Source organism: Cebus imitator, unplaced genomic scaffold (genome assembly GCF_001604975.1).
Source record: "Cebus imitator isolate Cc_AM_T3 unplaced genomic scaffold, Cebus_imitator-1.0 Scaffold543, whole genome shotgun sequence".
Lineage (NCBI taxonomy): Eukaryota > Metazoa > Chordata > Mammalia > Primates > Cebidae > Cebus > Cebus imitator.
The window spans coordinates 162,749-182,273 of NW_016107858.1; the positions used below are offsets into that span (position 1 = coordinate 162,749).

The window sequence follows — 19,525 nt, forward strand, 5'->3', positions numbered from 1 at the left end:
TTCACTTTATGAGATATGAAATAAACATCTGAAAAAAAATGAAATTTGAGATTGACCTTGGAAGATTTTATGATGCTCATGAAGTTTAAACCAGGATCGTATGCAGATCACATAAACATATATTAGTTACAGAATGGTGAGAGGACTTTGTTTCTTCATTTTTATTGGGGCATAATTGACAAATAGAAATTGTATGTATTGGCCAGGCGAGGTGGCTCATGCCTGTAATCTCAGCACTTTGGGAGGCTGAGGCGGGCAGATCACAAAGTCAGGAGATGGAGACCATTCTGGCCAACATAATGAAACCCAATCCCTACTAAAAATAGAAAAATTAGGCGGGCATGGTGGCACGTGCCTGTAGTCCCAGCTACTCGGGAGGCTGAGGCAGGAGAATCGCCTGAATTTGGGAGGTGGAGATTGCAGTGAGCTGAGATCATGCCATTGCACTCCAGCCTGGGTGACAGAGCAAGACTTTGTCTCAAATAAAAAAAAAGAAAAAGAAATAGTCTATATTTAAGGACTTTCTGCTCGATATTTGTACGTGTACATTATGAAATGATCACCACAATCAAGCTAATTAACATACCTATCACCTCACATGGTTACCTTTTTTCCTTTATGGTAAGAACACTTAAGATCTACCCTCCTGGCAGATTTCAAGTATACAATACAGCATTGTTTGGTTTTCTGTTTTTTGGTTTTTTGGTTTTTTTTTGAGATAGAGTCTGATTCTGTTGCCCAGGCTGGAGTATAGTGGTGCCATCTCGGCTCACCACAACCTCCACCTCCTGTGTTCAAGCGATTCTCCTGTCTCAGCCTCCTGAGTAGCTTGGATTACAGGCACTTGCCACCACACCCAGCTCATTTTTTTGTATTTTTAGTAGAGACAGGGTTTCACCATGTTAGCCAGGATGGTCTTGATCTCCTGACCTCAGGATCCACCTGCCCTGAGCTGCCAAAATGCTGGGATTACAGGCATGAGACACCGCACCCAGCCACTACAGCATTGTTAACTATGGTCACAGTGCTGTACATCAGATCTCCAGAACTTATTCATCTTGCGTAATTGAAACTTGTATGCTTTGACCAGTATTTTCCCATTTCCCTCACTCACTCCCCAACCCCTGGCAACCCCCATTCTATTCTGTGCCTCTATGAGTTAGGCTGCTTTTTTTTTTTTTTTTAGACAGAGTCTTGCTCTGTCGCCCAGGCTGGAGTGCAGTGGTGAGATCTTGGCCCACTGCAACCTCTGCTTCCCAGGTTCAAGTGATTCTCCTGCGTCAGCCTTCCAGGTAGCTGGGATTACAGGCGCCAGCCACCACGCCTGTCCAATTTTTGTATTTTTGGTAGAGATAGGTTTTCGCCATGTTGGCCAGGCTGGTCTCGTTCTCCTGCCCTCAGGTGATCCGCCAGTCTCAGCCTCCCAAAGTGCTGGGATTACAGGCATGGGCCACCACACCTGGCCTCATTTTAGCCTCACATATAAGTGAGATTATGCAGTATTTGTCTTTCTGCGTCTGGCTTATTTTATTTGGCATAATTTCCTCAAGGGAGGACATTTCTAATAGGGGTAATAGCATTCACTTCACTTCTGGTGACCTAATACGTAATCTCTTTGTGCTTCAGGAAAAGAAAATGCTAAAATATGATGTTGGATATGTTAAGTAGGTACACATGTCCTTACTGACCCTTTTGCTCTGTGTATCAGGTACTATTTGTTTTCCCTCATCATGAATTTGAGCCGTGATGCTTATGAGATTCGCCTACTGATGGAACAAGAGTCTTCAGCTTGTAGCCGGCGACTGAAAGGTTCCGGAGGAGGAGTCCCAGGAGGAATTGAAACTGGGGGACTTGGGGGACCAGGGACCCCAGGAGGAGGTCTGCCCCAACTGGCTCTGAAACTTCGGCTCCAAGTCCTGCTCCTGGCTCGAGTCCTTAGAGGTCATCCCCCACTTCTGCTGGATGTGGTCAGAAATGCCTGTGATCTCTTCATTCCACTGGACAAACTAGGCCTCTGGCGTTGTGGCCCTGGGATTGTGGGGCTTTGTGGCCTCGTGTCCTCCATCCTGTCTATTCTCACCCTAATCTATCCCTGGCTACGACTCAAGCCCTGACTTTCTGGTACAGGATAAGGGGGGGACCTAAATTGGTGAGATGGAATCTTAGATCATCCCTCATGTGCCAGCCTCCTTCTAATTCTAGTTAAAAAGTTCAAATTAGAAATTCAGGGATTTGGGGTGGAGGACGAGCTTTGGGGAGGATGAGTTGAGGAAAGGTGACTATGAAGTTAATAGGATGACTCTAATTTCTAGATGTGCCTGGGCTTCTGTTCTTTTCCTCTTTCATTGTCTATGTCTCTCTTGAATGTGTTTACTTTGTGCCTCTTAAGTCTATTTAAGATTCTGTGTCCATCTGTCTTTTTTTTTATTATTATTAAATCTCATTCTATCCAGAGATTTAATCAGCAGAATTACTTTTTTAGGAGAAGTATAAGATTTTGTCTGTAAGGTTCTAATTGCCTTCTTTTTTCTCACAGAGGTGGCTTATGGCAGATTTTTCCTTCTTCACATTCCAAATCATAATTTTTAAGCCTTGATGTGCCAGTGGACTCTTCCCTCGTATCTCTGCACCACAAGCTGTTTGACGTTTCCTCTTCCTCCCTCGTGTCTACCTCACCAACTTTGCTTGTGATTTGGCCCTTATCCTTCCTTGTACACATACCTTCAGATTTCTGCTGACACTGATTTCAGAGCTTTATTCCCTAGCCTGTTCTTACCCCTTCGTTGCTTATCCAGAATGATGCTGTGTCTAGCATCTTCCTGTAAATACTGTACAATGATTCTGTGTAAATAGATGTGGCCTGTGCCAATAATGAAGAGCAAGCCTTTCAGGTAAGCAAATTAAAGTTAGTTTGCTCATCAGCGTTTAGTCTGGTCCCTCACTTTTTGGTCATTTGAAGCCCCTATTTCTGTCACTGTGGTTTGGGTTTTTCATGGGATTAGCCACTAACATCACCCACATTACTTTTATTGAGCGCCTACAGTATGCAAAGCAAAATACGAAGTAACGGGCATCCAAAAATCTAAGAAGCTCCACGACTTTAAGAAGTCTATAACCTAGTTGAGGAGTTGGAGTAGCAGAGGGATGGTCTAATACTAAAGTTATTATCCTGGCTCCGCAAAACACATCTCATACCAATTCAGATATAGTTCCTCTAAGAAGTAGAATGCCACATGTCAGCATAGGCTAAGAGCCAAGAACAGAATCAAGTGGATTCGGGCTGGTAAGAATTTGGAGCTGTGTCTTCACATGTTGGGACTCCCCTAGGTGGGTAGGGAAATGATACCACTGCTGTCAGCTCTTTGATTTTCCGTATTACAGGTTGAGATAATTAGGTGAGGAGGTGAAAAGAATCTATCGGCCAGGAGTGGTGGCTCATGCTGGCAATCCCAGTACTTTGGGAGGCTGAGGCAGTTGGATCGCTTAAGGTCAGGAGTTCAAGACCAGCCTGGCCAACATGGTAAAACCCCACCTCGACTAAAAATACAAAAATTAGCCAGGCATGGTGGCATGTGCCTGTAGTCCCAGCTACATGGGAGGCTGAGTCATGAGAAATGCTTGAACCTGGGAGACAGAGGTTGCAGTGAGCCAAGATTGTACCACCGCACTCCAGCCTGGGTGACAGAGTGAGACTCTGCCTTAAAAAAGAAAAAAAAAAAAAAAAAAAAGGATCGATTCCCTACCTCCCAGCCGGGTACAGTGGCTCACTTTGGGAGGCTGAGGCAGAAGGATTCCTTCAGTTCAGGAGTTCAAGACCAGCCTGGGCAACATAGTGAAACCCTGTCTCTATTCTCAATATAAATAATAATAATTTCTCTAGCCAGGTGCAGTGGCTCACACCTGTAATCCCAGCACTTTGGGAGGCCGAGTTGGGCAGATCATGAGGTCAAGAGTTCAAGACCATCCTGACTAACATTGTAAAACCCCATCTCTATTAAAAATACAAAAATTAGCCAGGTGTGGTGGTGAATACATGTAATCCCAGCTACTCGAGGCTGAGACAGGAGAATCCCTTGAACCTGGGAGGCAGAGGTTGCAGTGATCCGAGATTAGGCCACTGCACTCCAGCTGGGCTACAGAGCAAGATTCCATCTAAAAAAAAATTGTCTAAAACTTTTAGACAAAAGTTTAAGATTTTTTCTTATTAAAAAAAAAATAATTCCTACTCCTGTTCCAAATTTGAAGAAAGTATTATTAACCTGGCAACAATAAAGGGAAGAAAAGAAGAAATGGCTGAAATGGGCAAAAAAAAAATGTTCTCTTTGGATATAGAGATGAGGCCTGCAGGGGGCAGCACCAAGGCAGAGAAATAGACTAAGACTACTCAGTCCTTTCCTTGGTCTGGGGCTCCCCGCAGTTCCCCACCATCACTCCTCCCATTCCTTTCAACTTTATTTTTAGCTGCCAGTGGGAGGGGGCAGGATGGGAGGGAAAGTAAAGAAAACAGAAAAAGAGAGGGACAGACAGAGGCCAGAGAACTTCTCATACTGGACAAAACGATCAGGCATGGAGCTCCCCCTCGTCACTCACCTGTGCTTGCCCCTGATGCTCCTGACAGGTGAGGGAGGTTAACTTCTTGGTTTCTGGTGGGAATGGAAGATATATAGATTGTTTGGAATTGGGACGGTTAAAATTCTTTGGAATTTAGGTTAGGAAGCAAACTCTGGTCCTGTATTTCTTGTATGAGTGGCTGTGTGCTTGTGCATTTTTATGCCCTCATGTATGACTGTTTCAATATTGGGACTGGCAGGGGCTAAAGCTGCCTAGGACCTTATGTAAGATTTGTATCTAATAATAATAATGATTATTTTTTAAAGAGAGGGTCTGACTTTGTTGCCTAGGCTGGAATGCAGTGGCTCGGTAGTGGGGACTACAAGGTACACGCCACCATGCCCAGTTTTTGTTGTTGTTGTTATTTTGAGACATGGTCTCACTCTGTCACCCCAGCTGGAGTGCAGTGGCATGATTATAACTCACTCTAGCCTCAACCTCCCAGGCTGAGGTGATCCTCCCACCTTGGCCTCCCGAATAGGTGGGACTATAGGCATGTACCACCATGCCTGGCTAATTTTTTTTTTTTAAGAGACAGAGTTTTGCCATGTCTAGTTGGCCAACAGAGTTGGCCAGGCTGGTCTTTAACTCCTGGACTCAAGCAACCCATCCACCTCAGCTGCCCAAAGTGCAGGGATTACAGGCATGAGCCACCATGCCTGGCCAAGATTTGTATCTAAATATATAAAATTTTCATCCTAAGCCCTGTAGGAGCAAGAAGATGAAAAAGAAATGAGATGTGACCTTCCACGTGGCCAGTCTGATTCCTATTATCCCCTCCCTAACTTCTCCTTACCCTTGGTGGTCCCTGGGACTTGAGGCATAACTGACTAACTATGTGGTCAGAACTCTGGGTTCATCTAACCAATAAGCTGCAGTTTCTGATTCATCTAACCAATAAGCTGCAGTTTCATATAGCCCTGCCAGTTTTTTGGATGCAAAATTGCTCACATACAAAACACCTTTCTGCAAATGAGCATGGTTTGGGATAAAGCTATAGCCATTGGTAATGGTGTGGGGGGTGGGGGTGAAGGGTAGCCCGAGAAGGGGTTGCTTAGAAGTACAGAGCAAGACGTAGTTGGGAAAAGAACCATGGGAAAGACATGAGGCCTGGAATTTTCCCTTGGCAGTGCCCTGTAATCGTTGTTTCCTAAAATACCAGCTCTGATTTTAAAGGCATTGGGGTCAAAGGGAAGATCGGCCAGGAGGGGGCACCTTTAGAGTGGGCTGAAGGCTGAAGAAACCATGGAGGTAGTGGGGAGAGTAGATGAGTTAAAAAGGAAGCAGGTTGTGGGAAACATTGGGGTGATGGGACCCTTGGCAAGGATGGATGGCAAACTATGTGTGTGGGCAGGCGGGTGGCCCCACCCAGTTAATTGCTACTGAGATTTCCAAGGCTGCAATCAACCAGGGACCTAGACATTGGAGAAAGACAGAGTGTGACAATGACACTGGGAGTCAGGAAGAGAGAAGGAGAGAGCCAGATGTGCAGTGCTCCTTAGCTTCCTTTCATTTGGGGAGAATTGGAAGCAATGGTTGTTCTGGGGCTACAGAAAGGCCCTCTCCCTCTTTTGACCTCACAGTTTGTTGAGGAGATTGTGTAGGAGGAATGATGTGGAAAAGAGTAACTTGACCTTTTCAGACATGTCTGTGAATGAAATTTCAGGGGTGGGAATGGAAATACAGCTGTACATCAGCATGGCAGAGGGCCATAGGTTAGGCATCTGGACACAAACACAGGAAGGGGATCATCTTTGCCTGGGGCTCTGAATACATGACTCTGAGAGAGGCCAGAAAAGCTTATGAGTGAAAAAGCAGGCAGACAGATTGAGATTAAGAGATTCCCTCACAGCTTCTCTCTGGCTGTGCCTCTAGTCATTCACTACCTCATGCTAACCTTATGATCCTTGTCCCACAGGTCTCTGCTCCCCCTTTAACCTGGATGACCATCACCCACGCCTATTCCCAGGGCCGCCAGGAGCGGAATTTGGCTACAGCGTCTTACAACACGTTGTGGGTGGACAGCGATGGTGAGGAAGAAACCAGAGTGCCATGGGATTGGGACTGCAGGAGTGCTCAAAAGGGGAGGCAAGATAGATGGGACTCTAAACTCATCTGGCCTTTTGAAAGTGGCTGGGGCTCTAAACTTGCCACCTCCATGCTCTTTCCCTTTGGCCTATGTCAACGATCATGTTTGCCCTATGCTTATATTCACATCCTCCTCCCAGGATGCTGGTGGGCGCCCCCTGGGATGGGCCTTCAGGCGACCGGAGGGGGGACGTTTATCGCTGCCCTGTAGGGGGGGGCCACAATGCCCCATGTGCCAAGGGCCACTTAGGTAAGATTCCTGACCCTTTTCCTCCTAACTCCTGGCCTTGATACCCTACAAGTTTCAACCCCCATACCTCAGCTTCTTCACCGCTAAAATTCACATACTCCCTGTCCCCAATCTAATATCAATCCCTGCTTATTCTCCAAAATCACATGAATTTAAGTGCCCCATCTGTGACCCCATGATCTCATTTTCTTCCACCTCCTTCCAACCAGGTGACTATCAACTGGGAAATTCATCTCATCCTGCTGTGAATATGCACCTGGGGATGTCTCTGTTAGAGACAGATGGTGATGGGGGATTCATGGTGAGCTAAGGAAAGGGTGGTTGCAGTGTCTCTCTGAAGGTCCATAGCAGAAAAAAGAGCAGTGTGGTAAGGGAACGTGGTCTGTAGCGGCAGGGGGAGGGGTGGTCAAGAACTTAAAAACCCTAGAAAGCAAGGTAGGTAATGTCGGGGAGTGGTCTTCATGCCGCCTTCGACTGGGAGCATGTTCTCAGGGTGCCCTCCCAAGCCTGGGAGTAACTATTTCCCCCATCCTCAGGCCTGTGCCCCTCTCTGGTCTCGTGCTTGTGGCAGCTCTGTCTTCAGTTCTGGGATATGTGCCCATGTGGATGCTTCATTCCGGCCCCAGGGAAGCCTGGCACCCACTGCCCAACGTGAGCCAGAGGAAGGGCCTGAGGACTTAGTTCCTGGAATGGGATACTGGGAGGGAAAAAGATGGGGCAAAGGGGTATGATGCCTGGCAGAGGGCCTGCATGGCTAGCCTCAGTGCTACCTAATGTGCTTGCAAAAGCTCCATGTTTCCTAACAGATTAGAATTCAGACTCCTGGCCAGGTGTGGTGGCTCACACCTGTAATCCCAGCACTTTGGGAGGCCAAGGTGGGCAGATCACTTGAGGTCAGGAGTTCGAGACCAGCCTGGCCAACGTGGTGAAACCCCGTCTCTACAAAACAAACAAACAAACAAACAAAAAAAAAAATTAGCCGGGCATGGTGGTACATGCCAGATACTCGGGAGGCTGAGGCAGGAGAATCTCGCTTCAACCCAGGAGGTGGAGGTTGCAGTAAGCTGAGATCACACCACTGCACTCTAGCCTGGGTGACAGAGTAAGTGAGACTCCGTCTCAATAATAATAATAATAATAATAATAATTCAGACTCCTTATCAGGAGTCCATGATCTGGCCTGGTGCAGTAGCTCATGCCTGTAATCCCCACATTTTGAGAGACCAAGGCAGGAGTATTGCTTGAGGTCTGGAGTTTGAGACCAGCCTGGGCAACATAGAGAGACCCCCTTCTCTACAAAAATAAAAAATAAAAAAATTAGCCAGGCATGGTGGTAAATGCCTGCAGTCCCAGCTACTCGGGAGGGAGGATCACTTGAGCCCAGGGGGTCAAGGCTGCAGTGAGCCATGATTATGGCACTACACTCCAGCCTGAGCCACAGAGTGAGACTCTGTCTCAAAAACAAACAAAATGTTCTCTGCCCAAATGCTTTTCCCTATATTATCTTCTCCTTAAACATTTTCAGTCTTCATTATCTTCTTAGTTGCTACTGCGTTTCATTCCCCACCATCAGAACCAATCCTCTTTCATTCCCTCACAGTACAGAGTCATGCTGTGTTCCTACCTAGCATTTAATTCCTTCTTGTTTTTTAGAACATTTTATGGCCGGGCGCGGTGGCTCACGCCTATAATCCCAGCACTTTGGGAGGCCGAGGCGGGTGGATCACGAGGTCAAGAGATTGAGACCATCCTGGTCAACATGGTGAAACCCCGTCTCTACTAAAAATACAAAAATCAGCTGGGCATGGTGGCGCACACCTGTAGTCCCAGCTACTCGGGAGGCTGGGGCAGGAGAATTGCCTGAACCCAGGAGGCAGAGGTTGCGGTGAGCCGAGATCTCGCCATTGCACTCCAGCCTGGGTAACAAGAGCGAAACTCCACCTCAAAAAAAAAAATAAATAAATAAATAATAAGAACATTTTACACAGAAATTATATTTATGTATATAAATGGGTATATGTGTGTGTTTATAGACCTATATATACATGCACACATATATATACATTTATATATATATACTTACAATTACTAAAATTACTAAAGTAATCTTTTGTTAATTTCTACACTTACACAGAGCCTGGCACACTACCTTCTCTGCATGTAAGAAGTGCCTTATAAATGTCTAAATTGAATGTGTCATCCTGTAACCTCTTTCCTTTGTTGCCCCAGCTCAGTGTCTTCTACCTCTGTGTTTCCCATCACCATATCCTTCCTTCTAGGCTGCCCAACGTACATGGATGTGGTCATCGTCTTGGATGGCTCCAACAGCATCTACCCCTGGTCTGAAGTTCAGACCTTCCTGCGAAGACTGGTAGGGAAACTGTTTATTGACCCGGAACAGATACAGGTAAGAGAAGGCAATATGAGCTGGGTGCAGTTGTTTGTGCCAGCTACTCAAGAGGTAGAGGTGGGAGGATCCCTTGAGGCCAGGCATTCAAGACTAGCCTGGGCAGTATAGTGAGACCTCATCTCTAAAAATAGGAAAAAAAATTAGCCAGGCATGGTGGCATGTACCTGCAGCCCTTCTACTGGGGAGGCTGAGGCAAGAGATCACTTGAGCCCCTGAGTTTGAGGCTGCAGGGAGCTTTGATCACACAGCTGCACTCCCGCCTGGGTGAAAGAGTGAGACCTCATCTCTTAGAGAAAGAGCAAATGGCAATATGGATGGGCTTGGAAGGGGAGGGACAGAGAGGAGATGAATGTAGGTGGTGTCTTCAGTAGTATCCATGTGTTCATCTCTCCTCTCTCACACACTTTCTTCTTCCTCCTCTCCCCCCATCCCATATACAACATTGCATTTGAACGCACTTTATTCCCAGGTGGGACTGGTACAGTATGGGGAGAGCCCTGTACATGAGTGGTCCCTGGGAGATTTCCGAACCAAGGAAGAAGTGGTGAGAGCAGCAAAGAACCTCAGTCGGCGGGAGGGACGAGAAACAAAGACTGCCCAAGCAATAATGGTGGCCTGGTGAGGCGCTGGGAAGAGGGGTGGGGGAGGCTAGAGCAATGAAGGCTTAGAAGAGTTAGGGCGCGTTTGGAGTGCAGTGTGTATAACCCGAGGTGTCTTGCATGCTTATCTTTTTGTATGTACATGAATGGGGCCCAGAGGAAGGCTAAGAAGTTGTCATTGCACTCCCTCTCTCTGCATTTCTGCGAAGTGTCTACGCCTGTGTCTCTCCATGTTTCACAGACAGAATTCTCTTTCTATCCGTCCACTCCAACAATGATCCTGGCCCTCAGGTTCTCCACTACTGATGTCCCAGCCCATGTTCCAAACATGATCCAAAACTCATCTCTAGGGCGAGGTGGTAAAACTGAAACAAAACAAAACAACTCATCTCTGGGAGGCGTCCCTGCCCGGAGCATTCTCTTCTGTTCTGTATTTCCTTAGTATTTGTCCTCTCAAGTGCAATATTTGTTGAATGAATCTGAGTGTATGAATGTTGTACTTATTTGCATTGATAAGCTACTCTGTATGTTCTATGACATTCAAACATTTGAGCTGTCACTACATGCCCGTTTCCATCTTAGATGCTCAGGAAATGGCCTAGAAGGCAAGATGCCCGAACTCAGTGAACTGCTGATGCTAAATTGTGTGTGTGTGTGTGCGCGCGCGTGTGTGTGTGTGTTTGCATACGTCTGATCACACCTCACTGCTTTCTCTCTCTTCTCAGCACAGAAGGGTTCAGTCAGTCCCATGGGGGCCGACCCGAGGCTGCCAGGCTGCTGGTGGTTGTCACTGATGGAGAGTCCCACGATGGAGAGGAGCTTCCTGCAGCACTAAAGGCCTGTGAGGCTGGAAGAGTGACACGCTACGGGATTGCAGTGAGAATTGACCCTGGATCTGGAAGGGCTGGAGGTGGGGGAGGGCAGCATCTTGTGAACTGTCCAAGGACTGGGAACTTGAGGAAAACAAGGGCATTAACTACTTCCCAGACTTCAGCCACTTCATGTCAGTTGACTGTGTTCTGTACCAACTCTAATGCCTCATTCCTTGATCTCATGACCTTTCAGGTCCTTGGTCACTACCTCCGGCGGCAGCGAGATCCCAGCTCTTTCCTGAGAGAAATTAGAACTATTGCCAGTGATCCAGATGAGCGATTCTTCTTCAATGTCACAGATGAGGCTGCTCTGACTGACATTGTGGATGCGCTAGGAGATCGGATTTTTGGCCTCGAAGGTAAGGATTACTCTGGAGAAATGGATAGGATGGGAGGAGCTTTGAAGTGTAAGTGGGGCTCTGGAGTGAGTTCAGTAGGTCAAAGGGGGAGCTGTCTTCCCCTGATACTGTCTCAATATTTTCTCATGACCAAGGGTCCCATGCAGAAAATGAAAGCTCCTTTGGGCTGGAAATGTCTCAGATTGGTTTCTCCACTCATCGGCTAAAGGTTGGACAGATTGACCCATTCGTGACTTCTCCCGTTCTCTGATTCACATAACTTCAACAGCAGGGCCCTCCAGATTCCTCCTTTAACCAGCCTCCATGCTTACCTTCCCATTCCTTTCCTACTGAGCCCAACAGACCCTCAGTGACCTTTTCACTCGTGGAACGTTTTTTCCTCTTTATTCTCCACTGTCTTCTCTGTGACCCCATCTGCTCCTGTCCCACAGGATGGGATTCTCTTTGGAATGGTGGGGGCCTATGACTGGGGGGGCTCTGTGCTATGGCTTGAAGGAGGTCACCGCCTTTTCCCCCCACGAATGGCTCTGGAAGACGAGTTCCCCCCTGCATTGCAGAACCATGCAGCCTACCTGGGTGAGTAGCAGAGAGTTGCGGAGGACTTGCAGGGTAGGGGAGGAAATACATCCCTAGTGGGGGGTATGAAATACTCCCTCTTAACTCATGCAGTTTCTCATTGACCTCCTCCTATGCCTTTAGGGAAACCCCCTTCTCTGGATCCCATCTTCTTTCCCTTTACCTCTGTTACTTTGCCCACTTCCAGGTTACTCTGTTTCTTCCATGCTTTTGCCGGGTGGACGCCGCCTCTTTCTCTCTGGGGCTCCTCGATTTAGACATCGAGGAAAAGTCATCGCCTTCCAGCTTAAGAAAGATGGGGCTGTGAGGGTTGCCCAGAGCCTCCAGGGGGAGCAGGTAGGGCATCCAAGGAAGGGTGGGACCTTTGGATTCCCAGGGATCTCCGGGCTGTCAGGGAGGAGTGTGAAGTGGGTAAGAGAGAGGCCTGCAAAGTCTGTGTGGAATTCTGGTTGGCAGAGTCTGTCAGGGATGTAAGGAGCAGACTGGCAGGCTGGTGAGTGCTTCCCACTGAGTCTGCTTGTCTACAATCACCTTCCCTTTTCTCTGGGGTCGTCATCACCCACCCTTCCCCAGATTGGTTCATACTTTGGCAGTGAGCTCTGCCCATTGGATACAGATAGGGATGGAACAACTGATGTCTTACTTGTGGCTGCCCCCATGTTCCTGGGACCCCAGAACAAGGAAACAGGACGTGTTTATGTGTATCTGGTGGGCCAGGTAAGACTTGCTGGGACCCCCCCAACACACACCCTGGACTTCCACCATAGGGATGGAGGGAGAAAAGGAGGAAAGCCACACACATTTGAGGGTTTGCTGAGAGGTTGGGGCTGCCAGATTAGCATCTTCTATTTTCTCTCCCCCACCAGCAGACCTTGCTGACCCTCCAAGGAACACTTCAGTCAGAACCCCCCCAGGATGCTCGGTTTGGCTTTGCCATGGGTGCTCTTCCCGATCTCAACCAAGATGGTTTTGCTGATGTAGCTGTGGGGGCGCCTCTGGAGGATGGGCACCAGGGAGCACTGTACCTGTACCATGGAACCCAGAGTGGAGTCAGGCCCCATCCTGCCCAGGTCTGGAGTACCCAAATAAAGTGGGGGCATGGTTGTAGGAAAGGGAAGGGAGGGATGCTCTTTGCTTGTCAATAGTCCCCTTGGCTTGAGACCCAAACAGAACAATTGCTTTTATTAGGCAAAAACGTAAGGCAGTGAGGTAGGATACAGGTTGCTAATCAAGAACTCCTGAACGCAGGCAAGTTTCTCTTACTCCCATGCCTGATAGGAGGGTTATAAAGAGCAAGGCATGGCCGGGTGTGGTGGCTCACGCCTGTAATCCCAGCACTTTGGGAGGCCGAGGTGGGCAGATCACCTGAGGTCAGGAGCTCAAGATCAGCCTGGCCAACATGAAGAAACCCTGTCTCTACTGAAAATATAAAAAACTAGCCAGGCATGGTGGTGCATGCCTGTAATCCCAGCTACTCTGGAGGCTGAGGCAGGAGAATCGCTTGAACCTGGGAGGTAGAGGTTGCAGAGAGCCGAGATCATCCCATTGCACTCCAGCCTGGGCAACAAGAATGAAACTCAGTCTCAAAGAAAGGAAAGGAAAGGAGAAGCGAAAGGAGAAAGGAAAGGAAGAGAGAGAGAGAGAGAGAGAGAGCTCGAGGCAGGAGGCCTGCGAGACCAGGTGTATGAGTCCCTGCCTCAGTCTCCTCTCTCTTCCTCTCAGAGGATTGCTGCTGCCTCCATGCCACACGCCCTCAGCTACTTTGGCCGAAGTGTGGATGGCCGGCTAGATCTGGATGGAGATGATCTGGTTGATGTGGCTGTGGGTGCCCAGGGGGCAGCCATCCTGCTCAGGTGAGGGGTCCCAGCTCAGGTAGCAGTGGACAGCATAGCATATATGTTTAAGGCAAGGGCCTTAAAGTCACAGATTGAGATTGGGGTTTGTTCATCAACTTACTCCTTGTCTCCATTCCTACTTTATAAAATGACAATAATAGTACCTACCTTATAGGTTTATTGTGAGGATTAAATGAGCTGATCCAGATAACTGCTTTAACACAGTGCCTAGCATATAAGTACTTATTGAAGTGAATCCAGAGCCATGTGCAGTGGCTCACCCCTGTAATCCCAGCACTTTGGGAGGCCGAGGTAGGAGGATCATTTGAGGCCAGGAGTTCAAGACCAGCCTGGCCAACATGGTGAAACCCCATCTCTACTAAAAATACAAAATATTAGCTGGGCCTGGTGTGGGTGCCTGTAATCCCAGCCACTCAAGGGGCTGAGGCAGGAGAATCACTTGAACCTAGGAGGCGGAGGTTGCAGTGAGGTGAGATCGCCCCACTGCACTCCAGCTTGGGCCACAGAGTGAGACTCCATCTCAAAAAAAAAAAAAAAAAAGAATCAGTGACATGAATCTATTATCTCACTTCTGTCCAAGGGTTTGTGGGTAGGTGACATGTGCTTCCAGCTCCTCCTCCTTCAAACACGGGGCTTGCACTTCTCAGAGGGCTCATCTCCTACGGCTAGAATTTCTTTTCCACACTGTTACCAGCTCCCGACCCATTGTCCACCTGGCCCCATCGCTGGAGGTGACCCCAGACGCCATCAGTGTGGTTCAGCGGGACTGCAGGCGGCGAGGCCAGGAGGCAGTCTGTGCGACTGCAGCCCTTTGCTTCCAAGTGACCTCCCATACTCCCGGTCGCTGGGATCGCCGATTCTGTGAGTGACTAAAGGCATCGCAGGCAACTCTCAACCCCTTGCCTGCTTCCTCACTGGACCCCTTTCCACACTCACTCTGGCCTCCTCCATTCAGACATGAGGTTCACAGCGTCACTGGATGAATGGACGGCGGGGGCACGTGCAGCATTCGATGGCTCTGGCCAGAGGCTGTCCGCTCGGAGGCTCCGGCTCAGTGTGGGGAATGTCACCTGTGAGCAGCTACACTTCCATGTGCTGGTAAGGGGAGGGCAGCAACTGCTTTGCATCAGGGCCTGAGCATGAGGAGAAGGCTGGGTTGGAGGAGGAATTTCAGCTGGATCAGCAAGGAAGCCAAAGCCAGGAAAAGGAGATGATTCAGACTCGAGTCAGGGCTGATCTGGGTTTGAATCTAGCTCTTCCATTTACCACCTGTGAATTCTGACAAGTCCAAACCTCAGTTTTCTTGTCTGCAAAGGGGTGATAATGACAATAACTATATCATAGGAGTTGTATTAAAATTAAACCTGGTAATACAGATAAGATCTTAGGACAGTGCCCAGCACACAAGAAATGCTTCATAAATGATCACTACAATTATCACATTATCTTTGGCTCTATGGCTCTTTTCCTTCAGGATACATCAGATTACCTCAGGCCAATGGCCTTGACTGTGACCTTTGCCTTGGACAACACCACAAAGCCAGGGCCTGTGCTGGATGAGGGCTCACCCACCTCCATACAAAAGCTGGTCAGCAGTGCCATGCCCTGCCTCCTGGTCCCAACGCTCCCCTCCTTCAAGAGAAAAGGGAGGGAGAGGACCTGAGACCATGGTGAAATCTGACCTGGGCTCCTCTAATCAAAATATACCCACTTTTGTCTTTTCACTTTCTCCCCATTCTATTCCTTCCCTGCTTGCTTTCCTCTCAGCCCTTAGCCCCTTCCCTTTCTTCCAGGTCCCCTTCTCAAAGGATTGTGGCCCTGACAATGAATGTGTCACAGACCTGGTGCTTCAAATGAATATGGACCTCAGAGGCTCCAGGTTGGATGGGCATGTGCTGGGCAAACCAGGGTGACCGAGACAGACTGGAAGGGACTTGAAGGGAGCTGGGGGAAGGGAGTTGTTTCTTACCCATGATCACAAAAGTGAGACTTCTAGCACTCTGCTCCTTCAACTCCTGGTCTCTCCCTCATTCACCACTCCTAGGAAGGCTCCATTTGTGGTTCGAGGTGGCCGGCGGAAAGTGCTGGTATCCGCAACTCTGGAGAACAGGAAGGAAAATGCTTACAATACTAGCCTGAGTCTCATCTTCTCTGGAAACCTCCACCTGGCCAGTCTCACTCCTCAGGTGCCCTGGGAGGAGGGGGTGGGGGAGGAGGAAAGAAACGAGGAGAAAGAAGATTGGGGTGTTGGCCTCAGCTGTGAGGTGTTGTAGGGAAAGCTCAGTGTTTAGAGGCTGTGGGAGGACAGCAGTTGCAGCCCCAGCTCCAGCTTCCATCTCCATTCCCCTGCCCTCAGAGGGACAGCACAATAAAGGTGGAATGTGCGGCCCCTTCTGCTCATGCCCGGCTCTGCAGTGTGGGGCATCCTGTCTTCCAGACTGGAGCCAAGGTGAGTTGGGGTCTAGCCTCCTAGATTCTAGGAGAGCTAGAGTCTAGGGTGGCTCTAGGAGAGCAGGGACTGGGATCTGAGGGTCCTGGGACTTCAGGGAAGGAGGCACACAAAGGTTCCCGATCCTCTGTAGTTGTTCCATGAGGAAGACTCTACCATTACCCCATGTCCCCTGCCCCTAGGTAACCTTTCTGCTAGAGTTTGAGTTTAGCTGTTCCTCTCTTCTGAGCCAGATCTTCATGAAGCTGACTGCCAGCAGGTGAGAATAAAGGGAACTTCCTTCCAGCCCTCTCCTGCTGAGTCTTGAGGGGTAGGGAGGAACAGCATTGATTCCTCCATTAGCAGAGAAGGGTGTCTTCTGAGGAGGGGTTGAGATGTGAGCCTCTCCTCCCTGACCCTACAGTGACAGCCTGGAGAGAAATACGACCCTTCAAGACAACACAGCTCAGACCTCAGCCTACGTCCAATATGAGCCTCAGCTCCTGTTCTCTAGGTATGCCCAGCTTCTAGGTGGGACCAGTTCTAACTTCAGACTCATACCCTTATGCTTCTTCCCTCCCCTTCCATGTGCCTCAGTGTTTCCAGAAACCCAAGCCCTTGTGGCTGCTCAGTCTTTTTGCCCTCAATCCTGTTTATGCTGAACCTTCCCTTTTAAGCATCTTGCTTTCCTAGGTGTAGGGTTTTGCCAGGCCTTGGGCACTAGAGCTGGGATGAGGGGATGTGGGATGTAGCCATAAAGCTCGCATTGTCTGTGTCATGTTCTGCTTCTGTCTTCTCCATGTACCCCCATCTCTTTATCCATATGCTGGCCCTGCCTCCTCTGAATCCATGTCTGTGTGCTGCTCACATGCCCCTGTGTCTGGGTCATGACTGTGACCATGCACTTCCTGACTTGGTGTTCACACAGTGAGTCTACCCTGCACCGCTATGAGGTTTACCCATATGGGACCCTCCCGGTGGGTCCTGGCCCAGAATTCAAAACCACTCTCAGGGTGAGAAGCTGGAGGGGTCTTGGCATGAGGGGTAGGTGGGGGAACAATGGCTTGTGGGAACAGGATGGGAAGAGTCTCTCTTGGGTTTTAATGGTATCTAGGGCGAAGGGGAACAGATGAGGAAGGACCTTCTGTCTCCCACTTCTTCTTGTTCCCAACCTTCCTCTTAGGTTCAGAATCTAGGCTGCTATGTGGTCAGTGGCCTCATCATCTCAGCCTTCCTTCCAGCTGTGGCCCATGGGGGCAATTACTTCCTATCACTGTCTCAAGTCATCACTAAAAATGTGAGTCTGGTCGGAGTGCGTGGAATCCTGCCACCTTGAGTTGGTGGTCTCACTGAAGCTGGACACCACCCCAGCTCCCTATCTGTTGGGCCACTGCTCTCGGGGCTCCGCCCTCTGGGGGGGGCTTTCTTTTTACATATGTGGCTTATTTGGGAGGAAAAAAAGGGAATTTTAAGGGGAAGAACTACAGGAGTGTGGATATGTTCCTGCTCAGCCTTGAGTGGCTAGCCTCACCCCATCAGGAGGGTCTTCCTCTAGGCAAGCTGCACAGTGCAAAACTTGACTGAGCCTCCAGGCCCCCCTGTGCATCCAGAGGAGCTTCAACACACAAACAGACTGGTAGGAGTCACAGGGGGGTGTCCAAAGTGGGAATGCAAGGGAGTCAGGTGCCTTGGGGCAAGGGGATGGGAACTGGAGTGGGGACGAAGGGCTCTTTCCACCCCAGGGTCCTGATCTGCAGTGGGAATGAAAATGGAGTCACGTGCCTTGGGACAAGGTTGTGTGAACTGGAGGTGGGGGAAGGGGAGCTTTCCACCCCAGAGTCCTGATCTGTCTCTTTCTTCTGTTAGAATGGGAGCAATACTCAGTGTCAGGTGGTGAGGTGCCACCTTGGGCAGCTGGCAAAGGGGACTGAGGTCTCTGTTGGACTATTGAGGCTGGTTCACAATGAATTTTTCCGAAGAGTAAGCCTTTCCTTTTCAACTACTCCCCCCTTCCGCTCCTATCTGGAACTTTAGCATAGGTTTTGGAGGTAGACAGATCCATGCTCAAGTTTCATATTTGCCTCTTACTAGCTATTTGACCATGAGCAAGTTACTTCATCTCCCTAAGCCTCTTTTTCCTAATCTCTAAAATGGGAAGTAATACTGACTTCATGTGGTTGTTATAAAGAATAAATGAGCTGGGGCACGGTGGCTCAAGCCTGTAATCCCAGCACTTTGGGAGGCCGAGGCGGGTAGATCACGAGGACAAGAGATCGAGACCATCCTGGTCAACATGGTGAAACCCCGTCTCTACTAAAAATACAAAACATTAGCTGGGCATGGTGGCGCATGCCTGTAATCCCAGCTACTCAGGAGGTTGAGGCAGGAGAATCGCCTGAACCCAGGAGGCGGAGGTTATGGTGAGCCGAGATCGCGCCATTGCACTGCAGCCTGGGTAACAAGAGGGAAACTCCGTCTCAAAAAAAAAGAATAAATGAATAATGAGCTGGACATATGATGAATGCTCCATGGAAGCTAGTTGTTTTCCTTGTATTTTCCTCCACTTACCATTCCTTAGTGCTGTATCGACATTTACAGGATACCTAAATTTAATCAGATAATAATCAATCAAGTGGGCCAGGCGTGGTGGCTCATGCCTGTAATCCAAGCACTTTGGAGGCCAAGGTGGGCGAATCACCTGAGGTCGGGAGTTTAAGACCAGCCTGACCAACATGGTGAAACCCTGTCTTTATTAAAAAAAAAAAAAATCATCATCATCATCATCATCAATCAAGTGCCTATTATGTCAAAGGTTCTGTATTAGGTTGACACTGAGGAGAATATCCCCAACATTTAGCCCCATGCCTAACTCATTGTAGGTGCTTAATATACTTTTGCTAAATGAATGTATAATTGATAGAACATGCAGGGTTTGTATTGGGAAGTGGTGGGAAGTGAGATTTTGCAGGTGAGAGGGATCTAGATGATGAAAGGCCTCTGAAGCCTGGGAGAGACTGAGCTCAAGGTGACAGGCAGTGAGGAGTCACTGCGAGTTCCTGAGCAGGGAGGCGGTATCTTACTTATGACAGCTGCTTGGCACGAGGGTTGGTGTTGTGCTTTCCCATATCTACCTTGAATAACACAAGACCCCTGGGATGTCGTCATGCGTTTTAGGGAAGTCAAGTCCGATAAACCACCCTTCTCCAAGTCTGTTTGTCCTTCTTTGGTATCTTTTTCTCATTAATCTAGTCATGCGTTCAACAAAGATTCATTAAGAAACCACTGCACACTTGGCACTGTGCTATCTACTAGGGACAGAGGACACAAAGGTTAGTAAGGCACAGCCTGCCTTTAACATGGAAGATCTGCCGGGCGCGGTGGCTCACGCCTGTAATCCCAGCACTTTGGGAGGCCGAGGCGGGTGGATCACGAGGTCAAGAGATCGAGACCATCCTGGTCAACATGGTGAAACCCCG

General features: G+C 48.8%; 2 protein-coding genes across 2 annotated transcripts in view; both read left to right on the forward strand.

Annotated features, from left to right (window-relative positions):
- PEX11B (peroxisomal biogenesis factor 11 beta) overlaps positions 1-2,921 on the forward strand; it is a 9,504-nt gene extending 6,583 nt beyond the window's left edge. The window contains exon 4 of the mRNA XM_017515166.1: positions 1,709-2,921. Coding sequence (XP_017370655.1) covers positions 1,709-2,114 — 406 coding nt within the window. The 3' untranslated portion in view covers positions 2,115-2,921. The remainder of the gene's footprint in view (positions 1-1,708) is intronic.
- A 1,234-nt stretch (positions 2,922-4,155) lies between these two features.
- Positions 4,156-19,525, forward strand: part of ITGA10 (integrin subunit alpha 10) — a 17,796-nt gene continuing 2,426 nt past the window's right edge. The window contains exons 1-27 of the mRNA XM_017515173.2: positions 4,156-4,618; positions 6,530-6,641; positions 6,840-6,949; positions 7,159-7,250; positions 7,486-7,600; positions 9,229-9,356; positions 9,829-9,977; positions 10,684-10,834; positions 11,024-11,189; positions 11,324-11,397; positions 11,621-11,765; positions 11,953-12,101; positions 12,339-12,482; positions 12,632-12,835; positions 13,488-13,618; positions 14,316-14,482; positions 14,577-14,719; positions 15,096-15,209; positions 15,415-15,500; positions 15,666-15,807; positions 15,978-16,070; positions 16,253-16,329; positions 16,474-16,563; positions 16,978-17,062; positions 17,233-17,346; positions 17,605-17,685; positions 17,916-18,029. Of these exons, the coding sequence (XP_017370662.1) occupies positions 4,483-4,618; positions 6,530-6,641; positions 6,840-6,949; positions 7,159-7,250; positions 7,486-7,600; positions 9,229-9,356; positions 9,829-9,977; positions 10,684-10,834; positions 11,024-11,189; positions 11,324-11,397; positions 11,621-11,765; positions 11,953-12,101; positions 12,339-12,482; positions 12,632-12,835; positions 13,488-13,618; positions 14,316-14,482; positions 14,577-14,719; positions 15,096-15,209; positions 15,415-15,500; positions 15,666-15,807; positions 15,978-16,070; positions 16,253-16,329; positions 16,474-16,563; positions 16,978-17,062; positions 17,233-17,346; positions 17,605-17,685; positions 17,916-18,029 (3,312 nt within the window). The 5' untranslated portion in view covers positions 4,156-4,482. The remainder of the gene's footprint in view (positions 4,619-6,529; positions 6,642-6,839; positions 6,950-7,158; positions 7,251-7,485; positions 7,601-9,228; positions 9,357-9,828; positions 9,978-10,683; positions 10,835-11,023; positions 11,190-11,323; positions 11,398-11,620; positions 11,766-11,952; positions 12,102-12,338; positions 12,483-12,631; positions 12,836-13,487; positions 13,619-14,315; positions 14,483-14,576; positions 14,720-15,095; positions 15,210-15,414; positions 15,501-15,665; positions 15,808-15,977; positions 16,071-16,252; positions 16,330-16,473; positions 16,564-16,977; positions 17,063-17,232; positions 17,347-17,604; positions 17,686-17,915; positions 18,030-19,525) is intronic.